The sequence below is a fragment of the Lingula anatina genome, chromosome 1, assembly GCF_051362555.1.
Source record: "Lingula anatina isolate TDL-2025a chromosome 1, LinAna3.0, whole genome shotgun sequence".
NCBI lineage: Eukaryota > Metazoa > Brachiopoda > Lingulata > Lingulida > Lingulidae > Lingula > Lingula anatina.
The window spans coordinates 59,799,081-59,818,531 of record NC_141767.1 but is presented as its reverse complement, the minus strand read 5'-3'; the positions used below and the strand labels follow the sequence as shown (position 1 = coordinate 59,818,531).

General features: G+C 35.2%; 3 protein-coding genes across 3 annotated transcripts; 2 read left to right on the top strand and 1 right to left on the bottom strand.

Moving 5' to 3' along the window:
* Nucleotides 1-51: 51 nt before the first annotated feature.
* LOC106165033 (nicotinate-nucleotide pyrophosphorylase [carboxylating]) lies at nucleotides 52-2,588 on the top strand. Its single transcript, XM_013543104.3, has 3 exons — nucleotides 52-612; nucleotides 1,673-1,804; nucleotides 2,000-2,588. Exons 1-3 carry the CDS (start codon nucleotides 52-54, stop codon nucleotides 2,216-2,218), a joined length of 912 nt encoding a protein of 303 aa, XP_013398558.1. The 3' UTR covers nucleotides 2,219-2,588.
* A 15-nt stretch (nucleotides 2,589-2,603) lies between these two features.
* Nucleotides 2,604-14,743, bottom strand: LOC106165028 (clathrin heavy chain 1). The gene is made up of 9 exons (XM_013543100.2): nucleotides 14,565-14,743; nucleotides 7,990-8,145; nucleotides 6,872-6,974; nucleotides 6,235-6,387; nucleotides 5,867-5,985; nucleotides 5,496-5,663; nucleotides 4,830-4,946; nucleotides 4,355-4,528; nucleotides 2,604-4,049 (listed from the first exon to the last, which is right to left on the bottom strand). Exons 1-9 carry the CDS (start codon nucleotides 14,607-14,609, stop codon nucleotides 3,927-3,929), a joined length of 1,158 nt encoding a protein of 385 aa, XP_013398554.2. The 5' UTR covers nucleotides 14,610-14,743; the 3' UTR covers nucleotides 2,604-3,926.
* LOC106165032 (malectin-B) lies at nucleotides 14,737-19,438 on the top strand. Its single transcript, XM_013543103.2, has 4 exons — nucleotides 14,737-15,201; nucleotides 15,501-15,680; nucleotides 16,603-16,660; nucleotides 17,522-19,438. Exons 1-4 carry the CDS (start codon nucleotides 14,779-14,781, stop codon nucleotides 17,740-17,742), a joined length of 882 nt encoding a protein of 293 aa, XP_013398557.2. The 5' UTR covers nucleotides 14,737-14,778; the 3' UTR covers nucleotides 17,743-19,438.
* The last annotated feature ends 13 nt before the right edge of the window (nucleotides 19,439-19,451 follow it).

Below are 19,451 nucleotides of genomic sequence, written 5' to 3'. Positions count from 1 at the left end.
CTAATATATTTTTCATTCTTTCCATGTGAAGGACAAGGACCTGGAAAACAAATGGCATTAATGACAGGCTCAAGATCACATATACACATGTTACACCCTGTCACTTTGAGGGAGAAGGTCCGAGAATGGTTGAAAGAAGACACCCCAAACTTTGATTACGGCGGTTTTGTTGTTGGAGAAAAAATTGAGACTGCAGTCCTGTTGTGTAAAAGTCCTGGGGTGCTGGCAGGTGCTCCCTTCTTTGAGGCAGTCTTCAATGAACTTGACTGTAATGTAGAGTGGCTGGTATCTGATGGAGTTTTCATGAAACCAATATTTCAGTGTGCTAAAGTTACTGGGAAAGTCAGACATATATTACTTGGGGAAAGGGTTGCGCTGAATTGTATAACACGTTCTAGTGGCATTGCAACTCTAGCCAGGCGTCTCAAGGAATGTGCTAAGCAAAATAACTGGCATGGTGAGATAGCAGGTACAAGAAAAACAACTCCAGGCTTCAGAATGGTAGAGAAATATGCACTGCTTGTTGGGGGAATTTCCACCCATCGATATGACTTGTCGTCAATGATAATGCTCAAAGACAACCATATCTGGAGTTCTGGGAACATAACTCAGGTCTGTCTTTATTCCGAAATATACAAACTGTATATGATACTCACTTAATTATAAAAATTTATGTTGCCAAACTAGTTGCGTTTCAGACTCTCAGATGTGCATTCTATTGATAAATGTTAAACAAAATGAAGCTTAATTCAAAAATTTTTTAAAGGGGATACCAAAATAATTTCAAAGTTCAAAACACAAATTTGAGAGATACAGAGGAAATGTAGCTGATTGCTTATTAGGGGAGTATGACATTTAAACCATTCTTATATGCCATCTCCTCATTTTTTACTGCCACATATTACAGTTATTTCCAGATTCATTTATATTAATTTAAAGAAGTTTTGAAATAAATTTTTGTTGAACAAACTCAAAATTAGCTTCTTTCGATTCTTGTTAATCGCCAGACATACTTAGGCTTCGTTCACATGGAATGTCTATTTTCTAAAAATCTATTTTCTATTCGCGCTATCTTATGATCACGGTCTGTGCCCTGAATATCCCGCCGCGTAATTACTGGCAGCGCGAGCCAGTTACTTATAGTAACTGGCTCGCGCTGCCAGTAATTTTCTAAATTCTATTTTCTATTCGCGGTATGTCTTATGATCACGGTCTGTGCCCTGAATATCCCGCCGCGTAATTACTGGCAGCGCGAGCCAGTTACTTATAGTAACTGGCTCGCGCTGCCAGTAATTACGCGGCGGGATAACTGGCTCGCGCTGCCAGTAATTACGCGGTGGGATATTCAGGGCACAGACCGTGATCATAAGACATACCGCGAATAGAAAATAGAATTTAGAAAATAGACATTGCATGTGAATGAAGCCTTATTCTGGCAGCTATAGGCATACCTTTTTTTAGCAAGACATGTACAGTATGCACAGTAAGACCAAGCTGCCACTCTTAGCACATTTCTTCTGCCTCATCTGAATGAAATCATTACTGATTTTACAACTCTTCTTTCAAAAAATTTTAAAAACTGGGGCTCTGCAGCATATGAGTACAACAAAAAAAAAAGTCCTCATGGTCAAAAAAACAGTTAAATCAGTTATGTTGCTTGAATTCATTTCAGGCTGTAAAAGATGCTAGAAGTGTTGGAGGATTTTCCACTAAGATCGAGGTAGAATGTCGGAGTTTAGAAGAAGCCCTGGAAGCGGCTGCAGCTGGAAGTGAAGTAGTCATGTTAGATAACTTTCATCCAGAGGCAAGTTGGTTCATATCTGTTAGCAGTGAAACTGTATCTGTTATCGGTATTTGTCACAGTTTATAGTTTTCAAATTTTTATGTTTTTTATTGAGAGATATTTTCCTGAACAAGAATGTCAAGATGTTTGGAAATGATCGTATGCAACATTCTATTTGTATAGGTTATTATTAAAACTTGACGTCCATGATTTTAGGTGCTTCATAACACAGCAAGTAAGGTGAAAGAAAAGTATCCTCATGCGTTGATAGAGGCAAGTGGAGGTGTGACTGAGGACTCCTTACCTCAGTACTTTGGACCTTGCATAGATGTCATATCCCTCAGCAAGACTACCCAGGGATACCAGACTGTGGACTTTTCTCTAAAGATACAGAAATCGGGGCATAATCCACACAATCCTTTAGTGGAAAAATGAAATAGAATGCAGTATTTAAGTTCATTTACTAAGGGCTCTAAACTGCCATTTGTAGATCGATCCAACTCTGCAGAGACTCTCACTGATTGCAATCAGATTAACCCACCTACTCCTGGCATCGAGTAGAATACAGATCTGGTGATTATAATTATGTTGGAAATCAGTGGAGGGGTGTTAATCTGCATATCTGGTAGCATTCAGCAGAGTAGGATTGATTTTCATTGGGAATGGGCCCTAAGTATTTTTTGATAAATGTTGTCTTTTTTTTAATATTTAAGAAAGCAAACCATACATTTTTTAAAAGTAGTTACATACTATGTGCTGTGCAATCGGGGGTTTGTTACTGAGGCATTAAATTTTTTTTAATTAAGCAACTCTTGTTAACTAATTCCAGTCAAACTTTATTGCAATGCAAAGCTGACAATACAGTTTTAACTTTTTTCACGTAATGTAAGTTGGTATTGTTTTAGTTAATACTCTCATGCTTTTTAGGCTGGGCTTGCATAACATAACACAAAGAAAGAATTTCAGTGTCAAAACATTGTTTAAGAAATATGAAGTTTTTTTCCCTACATTTTTATTGATAAACATGCTACAGATCCTGTGTATGGTCCACAAAATCAGACAAGTCTATAAAGATCTTTGTAACCTGAATTCATAGTTTAGGAGCACATTTCATATATGCTTTTTATCCATGTTATTGTAAGCAGCTAGCTCTATGCACTTGGCACGTTAAACCTAACAACATCAAATGTACAAAAACATATGTTTGATGAGACAGTACACTGGTTTCCCTACCACATATCACAATCAAATAATACTAACAATATATTACCCATTTTACTGCAAGAAAACTATAAAATATATCTTACACAAAAGAAAAAAACAATGCAAGTATTTACAGGAATAGCACCGTACTGAACTGACTCATCTTCCTAGGAAGATGCACAAATCTTGGCTGCCCAAGAAAACACTGATATCCACTATTATGTTCTTCTTTTCCTTGCCACAATCATCACATAAATCAGCAGAATTGACTTTGAATATTTAAACAAAGTTCGTTGTGATGAAATCTCCTCTCCACTGTGGGATGTCATGGTACATGTAAAAAAACTAGTTAAGATATGGGAACTCTTTGCCACTCCCCATCATTCCCATGATTAAATGATTTTGATCACAAGGATCATAAATGAACATAAATAAAATGATTAACGTTTAAATAATACTTCAATTTCAACATGTCAAAATGTCCATAGATTAAGTGTAGCATCGTTTGCAGTGAGAATAATTACAGCTGATTGTCTTAACAGGTTTGAGTTGTAAACACAACAGCTAAAATGAGATCTTCAAAGATGAAACCTGTACTAATGGTTGCAATACTAAAAGGATTCTATATCAACTGTTGATGTGCTTCACTTATTAAAAATGACATTTTTCTGTTATTCCTCTTCAATATTTATGTAAAATAAATCTATCCAAACTCAACTCTCCACAACCTCTCATCACTTACTACTCAAGGTGTTTTATATTACTTTTTCAGTGAACATTTCATGATCAAAAGAAAAAATGCTCTCCAAATTTAGCAATACTAAACTTGAGTTTCTTTTAGACCATTCAAATCTATAAGAGATGCTACATGATTGAACAGATGCCATACAATATGGGATGTTTCCACAAATATATAGCTTCATGAGAATCAGTTTCTTGATCACAGCCTAATGAGTGTATTTTTGTGCAACAGGACGTCCAGTTTTTCGGCAAGCTTGGGTTTGTGAAGAGCATGGCGCACATGTCGAATAAGGGAGTCCCGGTTGGCACAAATGGACAAGACCTGTAAAGAGAAATTGTGAATAGATGTTATTTCACAGAATAGTTGATAGTATATGTTGATAGTTTTTGTTGTTTTCAACAAATTATAATACACCCTAAAGAAGACACTGTATCTCTAAGCACTTTTAAGCATAATTAAAATTGTTTTCATGATATCTGCAACCATAGGTGATATTTATACAATTACTAAACAATTATTGAACTTAATAAGATCAAGGTTCTTTTGGATAATGGCATCTTTGACCCTCACTATCAAAAAGCTAAAATTAAAGAGCATCCATATTCTTTATTGCTGAGAATTCTCACCTGGCCTGCCCTGTTTATGGCCAGTACTCCTTCACTAGCTGAGTTGAAGGCTGTAGAGAACAAGACGTGACTAGAGATTGCCATGGAGAACAAGCAGGCAGCATTGCTCATACTGCAGAGGTAGAGGTGCCCATACTTGGTAAGGATATAAAGAAGTCCATGGCATTCACTGACCTGGAAAAATATGGTATTATCACAGATAATGATTATAAAGCAAATGGACGCCTTATCAAAAGTATGTTTTGTGAAACAAAAGCAGTGGAGGGATCCAATCTAAAGTCCTATGAGCTGGTTCACACTCCAAATGAAATGATGAAATGGTTAACAACAATAGCACCAATAAAAATGAAGAAAAGAAAAAAGGATAAGAACAACAAAAACATTACACAAATGTTAAGCTAAAAAAAAAAAAAAAAAAAAAGGCACATTCAAAATGTTAATTGCATTTATCATTTAATATAATCCCTATGCCTACCTGCAGTGAGACTGGGAAATCATATTTATTGTATTCTTCTATGAAAGTAATGTCTGTGGAGTGACTAGTGGGTGCATAGTTGCCAGGGGTATGGGGACCAAGTTCCAAAACATGGATCTACAAGATAATATCATACAGACTACATACATATTAAGTTGTCACAAAATCTTTTAGGTCACGTGGCATTCTACGTTTGTTTTTAAAACAAGAAAGTAACATCTGAAGTCAAATATTGCCACTTCGCCTGACCAAATGGCACCATCAGACAAGAACCTTGGTTTAAAAAAAAATCTCTGAACATTTATCATGGGACCCAACACCTCACCTTGATGAATCTCAGGAACCATCAGAATTGAATTTTAAAAACCTGGAATTCCGCTTTTCCGCAGAAAAAAACTCATGTCTGATCATGAAGTTTAAAATAGCATAACTTAAAGAAACACCAAAGGGTATTATCTCATACTACCCAAAAATTATATTTGAACAAATATTTTCTGCTTTCCTTCTGTACTATAAATAAATGAGATTATTATACCTTTACCTGAAAATTTAAATCATGTAGAGTAGTAACCAGGTATTCAGCACGTGAAGAATAAAAGGGGTGTTTATCAAAAAAATAATCCTAAGAACAGGCTCATCTACATAAGAGCCCCATAGACTGTTTACCTTTCCATTGAGTGTACAGTCCTGTCTTGAAGCTAAGCATAATACTGTGGAGGGATATGGGTTGTCATCCAGGGTATATTGAGCAAAGCACACAGCATGGGCAGACACACATTGAGACGCACACAGTTCACGACAGAAAAACTGTGTAACACCAGAAATGCTGTTCTCCTGAAAATATAAGAAATTTGGAAACATTCCATATGGGCTTGATAATTTGAAAAGTTATAACTATTACAGAAAAAAATAGACTCATTGTTTTTTTTTTTTTTTCTAAAATCAGTTTGGGAAAATGTTTTAAAATGCCTCACAAAAAAGTGATCCACTATTATAGGAAAAAAATGTAAACATTTGCATTATCAAGTATACCATACCTCAACATTAAGAGCTGTCATAGCATGCCATCGAAATGAAGCATCTGTCTTGTAACTTACTATCTGGCAATTAGACATTCTTATGTCCAATTTAAACACCTCTTCTGGGACTGAATTTTCTGAAAATGGTCAGACATGCTTTAGCAGTCTGCTACTATGGTATGACCATATTGACAGTGGATAAGAACCCTATTTACATGATTTTGTCAATTTGTATAATTGATTCTAAAACATATCATCAATACAGATGTGCTAAGAACAGATGCAAAAATGTGCAGATTTTGGGGTGTTAAAATTTTAAAAAGTATCCTATTTTTTATCGATAACTGAAATGGGTATCCTACACATGATGGTTAACTAGTATTTACCTTTTTCTAAGCACCAGTGATACAATGCATTATCACATACTATGGCTATCAGCTCAGAGTTGACCCATGTCCAGTACACAGCTTCATGTGCCATAGTACACTGGTGGAGAAGTTCTCGAGTTGATATGTTGTACACTTGAAATTTGGTGCCAGCTTAAACACCAGAAAATCCATATTTATTATTTTGTAAGGATGCATTCCCAATGTAACTATCAATATACATAGATTGATCCAACTCTGTGGGGACTCTCACTTAATGCCATCAGATTAACTAAATGATATGCCTCCTTGAGCAGCTAGTGGCTTTATTAACTTTTGTTCAGCTGCACTCAAAAGTGACAAACCTTCCAGAAGCCTAGCTATTTGAAGGGAGGTGGGGTCATTCAGTTAATCTAACGCAAGTCCCTACAGAGCTGAATCAATCTATGTAGTACAAAAGTTTCATTGAGAAGGTGCCCTAAGACATAATGTTTTCTTTATTCTACAAACAACCCAACCGATCCAATGAACAGTACAAATCTGGAACTGTCCTAGAAATCATTATTTGCTGGCCATTTTAAAATCACAGTTAAACTCATGCATGATATAACACTGTGTGACTTAATTTCTTTAATCACTTCATTTGACAGGCACTTACCCTTCAGAGCAATCACTGGCTTGAGAGGGTTCATTCCAGCTGAATCTGCCACAGAGTGATATGTGAGGAACTTGCCAGGTTGGGTGAGGTTGATTACTGTCACCTAGGTTGCAAACAAAAAAAATCAATTACTAGTAGTTGTCTTTATATGAAAAAGAGAGGTTTCTGTAATTGTTACAATCTTTAAAATATCAATTTGCATTGCTGCAATATAATCTAAAATTATAAACCTGTAAGATAAAAATGTGAATACAGAATGACTGAATCTGTAATTAAGTTAAAATTACACTGACATGTATGAGGTAAAAAGGTTGTAATATTAACTAAAAACAGCTAGTTTGAAGCAAAACAGGATTTGGTTAACATTTGCATCTATAGTATCTAATAATTTTAATTAAGGTTACCTCTTAGGTCTGTTTATGCGTGTAAGTGAACTTCCTTTTAATTCATAGCCAATACTTAAGATTTTATTTCATTTCCTGTCTACTTTTTATATTCAGTAAAATATTCAAGAAATATATAAATATTTCCAATAGGTAATTCAAAAGCAGTGTTTTTTTTCCTGGTAAGGTGGGGGTTGTCTTGGTGGGTGGGTGGGGGGGGGGGGGGGGATTGTCTGGGGGAGAATTGTTCTAGAATCAAGAAACTCTACTGCAATCTTTGTAGAATGATATGATAAATATTGACAAAGATGGATTCCAAAATAAAACACCCGAGAATCAGATATATTCTCTAATTACACAGAAACTTCCCATGGGCACTACTCCATCTATCAAAGTAATCAATAATGATGACACTTAGTCATTCTCACTAGTAACCCACCATAAAGTCAATTAATTGCAAAACATAACTGCTTTCACATGCATTTTCTTTGCTACAAAAGTGTTAATTTTACATTGTTAACTCACAGAACATTCCTATGGGACAGGTTAAAAGTGCACTAATTTAATACTTATCACTTCTGTCTTCTAAGATCAACATTATTTAAGGTTGTCTTATTCCTATATTTACAAGAACAAAATGCAAGTGAAATGTGTTTACAATCAACTCACCCACTCTTCTCTATCATTCAATCCCCCCGTAAAATACAGTTCACTATAAAGTCCCTATTTACTTACACATTGCAATTTCTCCCTGTGATTTCCCTCTTCCTTAGTATGTGCAGATTCCATGTCCTCCCCCAGCCGGTCATGTAGACAGCACACCCATTGATCTGAAGCCAGGGACACTCTGTTCCAAGTAACATGGTCTGGACCAACCTGGAAGTCTGCCAGCTAGAAAAAAGTTGGGGAATTTATTTCTATTTAAAAAAATCCCAGTAAATGTATTTATTAGTAATAAACATGCAGGAGTCTACTTGTTTAATTCAGGGCATGAATTTTAAATAAATGAGTGGCCACTGCCATGGATTAAAAAGTTGCCCTTGAACACTGCATATATATACAACATATTTGTATGTTCCATTTGCAGTTTCAAGGAAAAAAAAAGTTTTCAATATACCATCATACAGTTGTATGTTGCCTTTCAGATTTTAACCCGCATTTCATAAAAAGCATCCTGGCAAACTTAAACTAATACCATAAAAACACACAGTCTGGTTCAGGCCTACCCAACTACCAGACTTGGCACCGAATGATCCTGAATTCACCGGTAGATCGGACCACATTACCCGTTTTCAAGATGTGTGTCAGTACGCATTTCACAGTATCAGACACGACACCGCTCTTGCCTAGTACGCGATGTGATAGTGACGATTCTCAGCAGGGTTGAAAAGTATTGTATCACCACTCAAAATTTGTTCGGGGTATGACACTGTGAAATGCGTACTGACTCACACCTCACGGGTAGTGTGGTCTGATATACTGGTGAATTCTGGATCATTCAGTGCCGAGTCTGGTAGTTGGGTAGGGTAGGCCTGTGGTTGTCATGAATACTTTAAAACCAGGACCCAATCTCCATTTATTGTAAGTTAGGCCACACTTTTTTTATTTTTATGGATGATATCCTGAGCGCGCACCTATTTTAGTCCGTTCGTTCTCTGAAAAAAAAAAAAAAAAAAAAAAAAACACCCCCAACGAAGTCGGTTGTCGCAAATGTCGTTACTGAATTTGCCGGAAAATGAGCTTTCTCTGCATGCGTATTGTCTCCACGTGGAAATGTGGCCGCTTTGCTGTCAAATTTGTCTCTAGGATTACTTTCAAATTAAACGACAATTAAAGTCATAAAGAGAACGGGGCCCGTCATTTTGGATTGATATGCCATTGATATTAGGCATGGAGATATCACCTTTTTACAATTAGCCTATGCGAAAGGCTGGCATCGGCCAGCGATTATCGCCCGGAAAGTTTCAGTGACATTCTGTCCAAAGCAGCACATACCAGTTTTTTTGTAGCAAAAAAAGGGTCGACAAGGGCGTCGAGGTATTTGATGGGCTGAAGGTTGGACAGGCCACCCGACAGTTTGGCTGCTTCGTGTGAGTCAAGGTAGACAAAATTGCATCGACCGAAATGACCTTTAATAAATTTGGTAGTATTAAACATCTCTTTGCATCATTTTTAAACATTTCTGTGAAGTGTTCATAATGCTTTAATATTCTGAAGGTACAAATAAAGAAACACTGTTTGTTTGATATTGGTTTTATTGATTGATATACAAACAAAATGCATGAAGAAACCTTAAATAGATTTAGTTATATGCAGCATGTCAATTCACAAGATAAGAAATGTAATTGTAGAGCTCCTAGTAAGTGTCCTTTGAGAGGGGAATGCTTGTCTAGCAACATTGTGTCCCAAGCATCAGTCACTACTAAGGACAAATGCATGAAATATATAGGGCTTTGTGGTGGCCAATTTAAGTTGAGATACAATAATCACACCAAGTCATTTAGAGACAAGAAATATGCTGCAGATACTGAGTTATCCAAATACATTTGGAAATTAACAGAAAATAAAACCCAGTATGACATTAGATGGGACATCATAAAGAAATCAACGCTGCAAAGGAGAAATCAGCACCTATGCAATCTTTACTTAGACGAAAAACTGTTGATAATGATAACACCAGATACTCTCAATAAAAGAACTGAAATAATTACCATGTGTCAGCATAAAGTGACGTAACTAACACGGCGTGCAATGTAAGTGTCATCATGCTGTGTATGTAAAATGGCTAATAAAACCATTTTCAAATAAACCTCCTGACGATCGGGCATACCTTCTGGGTATGACCGTGAAACTCGGAGTCGGGGTTATTCCATGTCTTTTGTTTATTTATTTATTTATTAATTTTAATTGCGTGTACACACACACACACACACACCAGACCAAATTGAACAATGTTAAAAGTATCATCCATTACTATAGTTATGATATTGATATCCCATAAAATACTCAGACAGAATCAGCAGAACTCAACCCATTTTCATGATTTATGCAGTCAAATAACAGACTAATACAGTTCTGTTTTTGCTATGGGCAGAATGCAAAAATGTTAAACACAAATCAAGGAAAAATCATATACATCAATGACCAGTGCACTCGGTAGGATTTTTCTAAGGGAGTACCGTACCCCTTGCCCAAAAAAAGAAGGGGTAATTGTCAAAATGAAGGGGTAAAATTAAAAAATGCTCATCAAGGTGTAATTACTATGACACCTTATAGTGTTGTTTCTTTGTCTTTTTCTCCAAAAATCAGTGGGGGGGGGGGGGGGGGGGTGAAAATATAACATGTAATTTATTAGAGATTTTACATTGCTTTTAAATTACCACAGAAACAATCAAAATACAACAAGTACGACTGCACTTCATAGCCAAAAATTTACAATCTATTCTTGACTGAGATTTAAAAATGCTCCTGGCCTAACTGCTTCCTTAGTAAAGTTTTTAAAAAAACTAGGTCAAACAAGCGCTCTGTAATAGTTGGGAGAGGGAGAGATAGAGAACGGCGCCAAAATGTCTGGACACTGACAAGTAGTCACCCAGTATCCGTCTCTGTCAAACAAGCAATATTTAGTATACTATTTGAGAAGGGACACAAAATTTACATATTTAGCCATTTTAATCAATCAAAATGTTCATACTTCTTACTCTTCCTAGTGTTTCTCCCTAAAATTGATGCCGACAAAAAAGTAGGTCAAGTCGGGAACATTAGGCACCCGTCGTTTTTAAGTTTTACTAAATTGTTTATAAAAATTAAACCTTTGCTTTCAATTTGTAAATAATTACTAGAAATATTATTTCACAGTTTGTTGAAAGATAATTTTTATTTATGTTTGTTAGCGCAGCACTTCAAGTTCAACTGTTTTCTAAGCTGGCCAAATCTGGAGCTAGCCGGTTGCTGCAAACCACTTTGTTTCCAACCGGCAAATGACTGCCAATAATAAACGATCTATTTTGTCTGTGATAATAAATTTTACACTTCAAATTTTCCGGGCAAGTGAACAGCCGAAAGTCACTTGCGTTTCCGGGCAACTACCAGCTAAATTTTAGTTGCCCGGCTGATAAAACTAGTTGCGAAACGCAACCATCGCAAGTAGGTATGTCGGACTCTGAAATCTATAGTAAATAACTTTGACTACCTTGCATGACAAAACCTTTTAATTGACTGTTGTTTTTTTCCTTTGCTTTTCCTTTTTCTCGTCATTTTGTCATCACTGGTAATCAGCAGAGCTGGAAATTCCCGGTCGCCCGCTCGTCAAATGCGACTAAAAATTTATTCTGACGACTAAAACTACAAAAGTCACAAGGGTTACTGGCCTAAAGTATTTGGTCTGGGCGAGTGATTTAAATTGGTCCTAAACGTATGGTTGCTCAATTAAAATGTTGAACAATTATGTGAATAAAAAAACGATCATTTCATCGTTGTTCATACCTTGTTTATACTAAAGAGAGGCACACGTGCTTTGACCTAAAACTTGCATATTATGACCAATCAGAGAAGATTACGTCATCCTCTGCGGGTCAGTGAAAGAAGAAGCATGTTTTAGTCGGGTAATTCAAATATCTTAAGAAAAAAATGAGACACTTGGGAATCAATTATGACATTTTCAACATGAGTCTGACCGTCAACAGTCAACGGACTGGTCAACTTCGCCGATCTTCAAAGCCAAAGGTGTGCGTATTCGTACGCGCTGGGGCTCCAGCCAATGCGTAAAAACAGCAAAACAACGCGTAATTACGCACTCTCATACGCTAACGAGTTTACTGAATGACTAATTGTAAACATAAATCATTTTATGCCCACCCAACCCCCTTTATTTACTAATTTTTTATTATAGCAATATAGGAAGTTAGGCTGATCCTAGCCATTAATAAAGGGAAATTTTAGACAAGTTAAAACATATACAGTGATTGATAAAAATTTATCACCTATTTAACATAAATTTTCTGAAAATTAGTCATTTGGATAAAGGAGATATTGCACTTTGTATCTTCACTCCAGTAGGGTAATACCATGCAGTTTTCCATTGTTTCATATTTCCTTCCTGTGTTAATTCAATATAGGTTAATGTTAAAAAGAAAAAAAAAGGAAGTCAAGTGTTTTGATAACCTTATCATGACATACTTAAAGGATGCCCCAGGTGTATAATTTTCCCCATTGAAAAGATAGAGTCATTACCATAATTCAATGCAAACATGGCAATCAGTAATTTGTAGCATCATGATAGTAAATTATCATAGCCCCTTAAGAAACAAACCATCATTTTATCTTGTAATCAAACAACCTCCTAATGTTTATAATTTATAGTGTACATGATAAATCAAGTAAACAAATCACCATATACACAGTCTGTCAAAGTGCAACTAGTCACCTTAATGGTATCCAATCTGGGATTTTACCACCAAAACAAAGGGAAAAAAGCAATTTTCCCCTACTCTCAAATCATTGCTCGACCTATCCCTGCACTTAGATTCAATGCTTTATATCATTTTAAAAATTTTTTGTTTAAGTATATAATGTAGTTCTAAATGATTTGCCTTCCTGCCACACCATATGGAATGACCTCGTTTTTACTTAATAAAACAAAGAAAATGGCATGGTATTTTTTGTTTCATGGCCTTGTATCTTGTATAATATAGACAGTTTTATTTCATGCTGCTTGAGTTATAAAATATCATGGCTTGGACCTTCCAAGGATATAAAGCTGAGAAGTATAATGACATTAGGTATGCTTCACTCAAACTATTATTAAAAGGGGAAAGGTCTGAAATGGGAAATAAAAGAAACTTTGTGAGATAAAAAATATGACTGTGGGATACTTTGAATATATAATGGTAAAAAAATAGATACCTTCATTTAAATATTATATAGGTTTTAAAGTTTAGAATAGATACATGTATGTTAACATACTGATGTAAACGTGAAGCTTGTTTATGCAGATGAGCTGAGACACTAAGAAAACACACTGAGAAAAAGGATTTTAAGGACTTCAATCTATAAATATTAATGACTAGAGTGCAGAGGTAGGAGATACCTCTATTAGTATCTACTAGTACATAGGTACAATTTGTATTCAAACACTGTACAGCACTAGTATAATACAATAGAAAATGATTTATTATATTGTGACAAGGATCATATCCCTGGCAGCCTGGCCCTATGAACCTCTCCGTCACCATACATCATTATTGATTTTCTTTTTACAAAAGTGTGCACCAAATATTTAGCCAGTTTCCTAGTATTTATAGTCTTGATAATTTTAAGTTTCGTTTATATCATGGAGTCCAGTGTGTAATCAAAGTTGTAGAGAGCGAGTATAATCTACAAAAACACAGCACAATTATATGTACGGGAATCATAATGCTCTGATCAGATATTTGTCCAAAGGGAGGAAAAGAGGACGAGAACGAATGTACAATATTATGACCCTTCGCAGATACTGCGGTACATCACACTGTACATGTCGTTAGGTAGATCACAATCCGCTAGGGGCGCTACAGTCGTAACTGTCCACGGGCAGTGAAGTGTTAAACTGAAGTCGGCCTGCTGACAGTTCGCCTATGGAACCCCTTTTTTAAATCTCTCTTTTAGCGCTGCGTAAAAAAACTAATACAAGCCATTAACTAAATAAGTTGTAAATCAAAGAGTAAAATCCGGTCACATGATTTTCCCATGTTGCAGTCTTTGACAAGTTTCGGTTCTGCTTGTTTTAAGTTTTGCCTCTACAAAATGCTAAAAAATTTCAGGTAGGTGCTGGTATCATCTTTTTGAAATTTATATCCAGCAAAGTTTATGAAATTTGCTATATTATGTAGAAAAATCATGAAATTTGAAGGTTGCGAAGTATAGTTAATTTAATCCGCAATATTACATGATGTGAAAATTACCACAGGGAAATCGCTCTGCCCTGATTAGTCACAGGCTATGTGAGCCAGCCAATAGGCTGAGCACACAAAGACACACAGGGTGCTCTGCTGCGCCTGAGTGATCACTGCTGGTCAGTGGGCACAGGTTTTGAGCTGAGAAGTGTGGACACTTTTGGTGGATTTTTGCAGTTAAAAAACTTCAATATCTTTGTTGCTTGTAGGAATATTTAAAAAATTCCAAATGATTTCATCCGGTTTTTGCATTACCTTTCAGATGATATAAGTATTTTAATTTTCTGATCAGTTTGAAAATTTTTCTGATATACCTAATGTCGTACGGCGGTAGTCACAGCATAACAATATGGAACATTCTACTGGAATTTACGGTACCTTAATAAATTCTTTAACTTCAACGGGTGGCGTATCTTTTTCCATCTTCGTTGCCTTCTGTGCAACTCATTTCAATGCTCGCATCGCGCGAAATAAAAGTTTTTTTTTTACCTCAAGCACCTGTCACGAAATTTTCAACGACCGGAAGTTTTGAAGAAAAACCGCCGGATAGGCATGCGCACTAAAACTGGCTTCCGCTTGCCGGCGAGCGTGGATGTCGTTGATTGGTTTTGCAGGAAAATTTCATTCTTGTCTTTTATTTTATCTATATCGTGGTAGAATGCAGGTCCTTTCTATAGTCAAGCAGAGGGCTGTGCTATGGCTTGTGTTTCTGATTTTACAGTTCATACAGGTGTGCGGTATTGGTCAAGTGATATGGGCAGTGAACTGTGGCGGGGAGGCACACACTGACATCAATGGAATAAAATACCAAAAAGATATGTCCAAAGTCGGCACCCCTTCAGACTATGGGAAAAGTTTGCTGATTCAAAGGGTTGTACCACAAGATATGATACTTTATCAAACAGAGCGATATCATTTTTCTAGTTTTAGTTATGATATTCCTTTGAGCGGAGACGGAGACTATGTTTTAGTCCTAAAATTTAGTGAAGTGTGGTTTGCAGCACCAAATCAAAAGGTTGGTGTGTTTGATTTTTTTTTATCATTTTATATTTATTGCAGGTAGAGTGATATATATATGCATTATAATAAGCTGTCATTGGTACATTATAGACCAAAGCATTATATATCACTTTGAAAACAGGAATTAAGTTCCTGAAGTATTATATGCCTGGTCATGATCTTATCAAGTATTTCCAAATGATATTTTATAGCTATTTCTCATTGTTTTCACATTTTAAGTATCTTATATATTTATTATGTGTTATTGGTATTTTAGAAATTTATTATTCATTTTTTTTTCTAATCTCCTTCTAGGTATTCAATATTGTGATGAATGGACAACATACAGTTGTGGAAGATTTAGATATTTTTGGGAAAGTTGGACGAGGTGTTGCACATGATGAGGTTATTCCTTTTATAGTGAAAAATGGAAAAATCAGGGTCAGAGGAGAGAGCTCAGATATCAGCGGGAAATTAAAAGTTGAATTTGCAAAGGTGAGATTACTCCAGCAGTTGCATAAAAGACTAATGTGCAATGAGTACAAAATATGCTGGTGTGTTGATTAATGGTGTTTTGCCAGGAGCCTACACCTGGGTTGAAGATGAATAATTTATTGACCTTGACAGTCAGAATTTCAGGTGTGTAGCCTGTGGAGGTTCCCGGGTTCTCACAAATTGCCCTTATGACTGGGAAATGATCCACTCTGGGTAAAATTTGATCTAGGTGCAGAGAGGTTTCATGGCAAACGGTCCACTTTTCAAAAAAAAAAGACACACACCTCTTTGAAATTGTTGGATATGGGCCTGGAGGTTGATAGTTTGCTTTAATTTCTTGTCTGAAACTGTTGTAACTGCAGGAAGGGAGACTGCTTGTTGGATGTCATTGTTAACTAGTAGATAAGCAGTTTTTCATATGGATTATAATGTGCAAATGATTGTAAGCCAGTAGGTTATTTCATTGTGTTATTTAAAAGTGGGCATTTTATATACATTATTTTTCACTCTGACATTTTTCCATAAAACTGTTACTTCTTTTTTTTTTTTCAGATTAAAAATGCATTAATGCACTAACATCAAATGCACTAATGCACTAACATCTTTTTCCTTGGTATATGAAGTGGTGAAAATATTGATAGTGGTGAAAATACTTTGGAGTGGACTATTTATTTATCATACAAAATTTTAAAACCATTAACTCTTGATCAGTAAAATAAATTGACTTGATTAAGGAATGTTTAAGATTTTATGTGTTTGCAATGCAATGTTATATTATTTAAGACTTAAGTCTTGGGTACTGTTGTAAGGTTCCTGGATTAAGAATGTTAGTGCCTGTTAGAAATATTGAATGGCTAAGCTTGTATCTGCAGAAACTGTTTTAATCACTGAACTTATCACTTTGGTAATTATATTTTTTCAGGGAAACTATGACAACCCAAAAATCAATGCTATCTACTTGATGAAGGGGAGCTTAGATGGTAAGAAATGACTTGATTACCATAGATTTTATTTTTTGATATATCTTTTGTCTCTTGGGTAGAGGTACTGTTTCTTGTTTGAAATTATATTCAGAGATCTATCAAGATCATATATTTTTTTCATAAATTGGCATTGATTCAAATGCAATTAACACCAATAATTATATATATATATATATATATATATATATATATATATATATATATATATATATATATTACGCATACACACACACACACTAATTATCAAAAATTTAGAATGTAAGGGTGCTTTCCCAGAGATTTAGATCGATCTAAAGATTAAGATTTAGATCGACCTAACTCCCTGGGGGTTCACGCTAAATTGCAGTCAGCCGAGCGGGCACCATAGTTAATTACCCCCTTACAGCTTTTAGTAGGCGGGACAGATGCTTAAGCTGGCCAAGCTGACAGTAATCTAGTGAGACTCCCCACAGCGATAGATCGAACTAAAAATCTATGGAAATGGGGTGTTAAAAACCTTTCCAGTATTAAGCTATAATGAAGTATTATATGTGAGACTTCTTGTGGTATGAATAAACATTTTGATAGGCTTTGGTTTATGTGATTAAACGACTTTGATACTACATGCCCACTATTAGCATCTACACTAGTACACTCAGTGATAGGCTTGGAGAATATCATGTTATTTATAGCACTACATTTTTAAACAGTTGTTGCTCTGATAGATTAAGATAATATTGGGATATGTGACCTTATGTGTTACATTATTGGCATAAATTACATCATTATTTACTGTTAAAAATATGTGTGTACTGCTTATTAGTTGCATAACTTTTTTTGGTCTTTTCATCTCATTTGCAAAGCTTAATTTGGTTTCAGATGTGCCTCAGCTTCCTCCATTGCCTACACCAGATAAACAGCAAGAAGAGCAGGAAGAAGAAGAGGAGGAAGAACCAGAAAGGCAGAAGAAACCAAGACGTACCTCAGGTCCCAAAATACAAGACCCATATGCAGGGGAAGATGCCAGCACTACCATGTTACCAATTCTGGCTGCTTTGGGAGCTTTTATTCCACTTGTATTTTGTCTCTGTAAACTTTGAAATCTGTGTTATTAATGATTGTTAATATTTCATAAAAGTGAGTATTAAATGCACAAAAGCCTGCATTATCAAGCCATGTACTGTTGAAATAAAATTTCTAGTTTATGAATATTAAAACATGTTACACTTTTTCATTAAGATGTCAAAATGTAACTGAGAGGATGAGACTTTCAATATATACTTCAAATAAATGATTGTTACACTGTCTCCATTGTATTTGATATTTTTGCCTTACTGAGCCATTTTTTGTAATAAAGTGATCTGAATAACATGACATTTGCTAGTAGTAGTAGCTACTATTGGCAAATTTATTTAATTATCGTCAGATGAACTCAATCTGAACACTCTTTTGATTACCCCAAGTTTGATCAGGATCCCACTTTCATTATTTTGCTTAAATTTTATGTTATAGTATCCTGTATATTTTTATATGTAAGACAGAGTAATGTTATGTTGTATTTGTTGTTCATTCATGGTCCTCGAATGTTAGGGCAAGTTGAGCCTATGTCACTTGTGCAGTAAATTTTAAGAACTTGAATTAATGCTATTTTTAAATAGCTTGTAATATAATTATTTACATCTAGCACTGCTAAAAGCATAGAAATCATTAGCTTCAATCTTTTGTGTAGAGTAAACACTCCCAAGAAATTCTATGAATGAAAGGATTAACTTAGTCCCTGTGTTACTGTATATTTTAGTTGGATGATATGAAGTGCTCTTGGTTTTGATGGGCTTTTCTTTATTGTGTACTATTTTTAATGTTAAACTTGGACAGCATTATACTTTAGACCTTATGATGAGGTTACTATGTGGAGAAGTATATTTGTATTGTTCTGGAAAAAACGAATTTGATGCTTTTGAATTATGTAGGAAAATATGTAGAATTACTCTTGGGCTAGTTTTATCTACTTGAGTAAACAAGGTAATTGTAGTTAAGGGCTGGCATCATGTCTTGTCCACTGTGGGTTGGGTAAAATTGTGAACCATAACCATTCCAGATTTATATTCTTTTTGTTCATCGAGAACTGATGTGATAAAGTATCATACAGATATGTATAATATTTAGTTTTGGTAAATTTATCACACTGCTTTGATTGGTTTGTGTGTTATTTGTTACATGTTGATTTTATTTTTTTTTCTTGTAGGTTTCATCTATTTTAGCATCTATAGAACAAAGTAAAATTACATTTGGTGAAGCTGTTTCATCGCCTCCTGTGTAATGATGACATTGGTAGAAAACGCATTTGGTTTGTCTGGAAACTATTTACTTTTTATCATGGAATTATATAGTTTTGTTGCATCAAAGATTTGCACCAGTAATAATTCAGAAAACTGTTCATGCCAGTGCTTTAAGGTACAGAATCATCTTATCTCAATGATTTTAAAATGTTCAAAATTCTCAAGACTATATGCGTAGGGTGCAATTTAACCTATACTGTATATTGGGGAAAGGAAGGGGGGTTGGCAACCAATGTCACATGTGGGTATAGGTTAAGGATGTTCCAACTATGTTGCACAGTTAATGGTATAGTGGTTGTATCTGAAACTTGTGGTTTACGGAAATTGATTTTTTGTATTGTATTCATTTGTTATTGTAGTATTATTTAATATAAGATTAAATCAGCAGCAGTGATTACTATTCAGGATTACATTATGTATCCATTACTTGAATAAAATAAATGTTGTTCAAATATCATTTAGTTGTGCAT

Excerpts from the sequence above, each read along its gene's own strand:
- LOC106165028 (XM_013543100.2), bottom strand. The coding sequence starts at position 14,609 with ATGGAAAAAGATACGCCACCCGTTGAAGTTAAAGAATTTATTAAG. Across the intron at positions 8,146-14,564 it reads AAGTTAAAGAATTTATTAAG|CTGGCAGACTTCCAGGTTGG; the intron begins GTACCGTAAATT and ends ACTTTTTTCTAG. Across the intron at positions 6,975-7,989 it reads ACAGGGAGAAATTGCAATGT|GTGACAGTAATCAACCTCAC; the intron begins GTAAGTAAATAG and ends TTTGCAACCTAG.
- LOC106165032 (XM_013543103.2), top strand. The coding sequence starts at position 14,779 with ATGTCGTTGATTGGTTTTGCAGGAAAATTTCATTCTTGTCTTTTATTT. Across the intron at positions 15,681-16,602 it reads TAAAAGTTGAATTTGCAAAG|GGAAACTATGACAACCCAAA; the intron begins GTGAGATTACTC and ends ATATTTTTTCAG. Across the intron at positions 16,661-17,521 it reads GATGAAGGGGAGCTTAGATG|ATGTGCCTCAGCTTCCTCCA; the intron begins GTAAGAAATGAC and ends ATTTGGTTTCAG.
- LOC106165033 (XM_013543104.3), top strand. The coding sequence starts at position 52 with ATGGCATTAATGACAGGCTCAAGATCACATATACACATGTTACACCCT. Across the intron at positions 613-1,672 it reads GTTCTGGGAACATAACTCAG|GCTGTAAAAGATGCTAGAAG; the intron begins GTCTGTCTTTAT and ends AATTCATTTCAG. Across the intron at positions 1,805-1,999 it reads TAGATAACTTTCATCCAGAG|GTGCTTCATAACACAGCAAG; the intron begins GCAAGTTGGTTC and ends CCATGATTTTAG.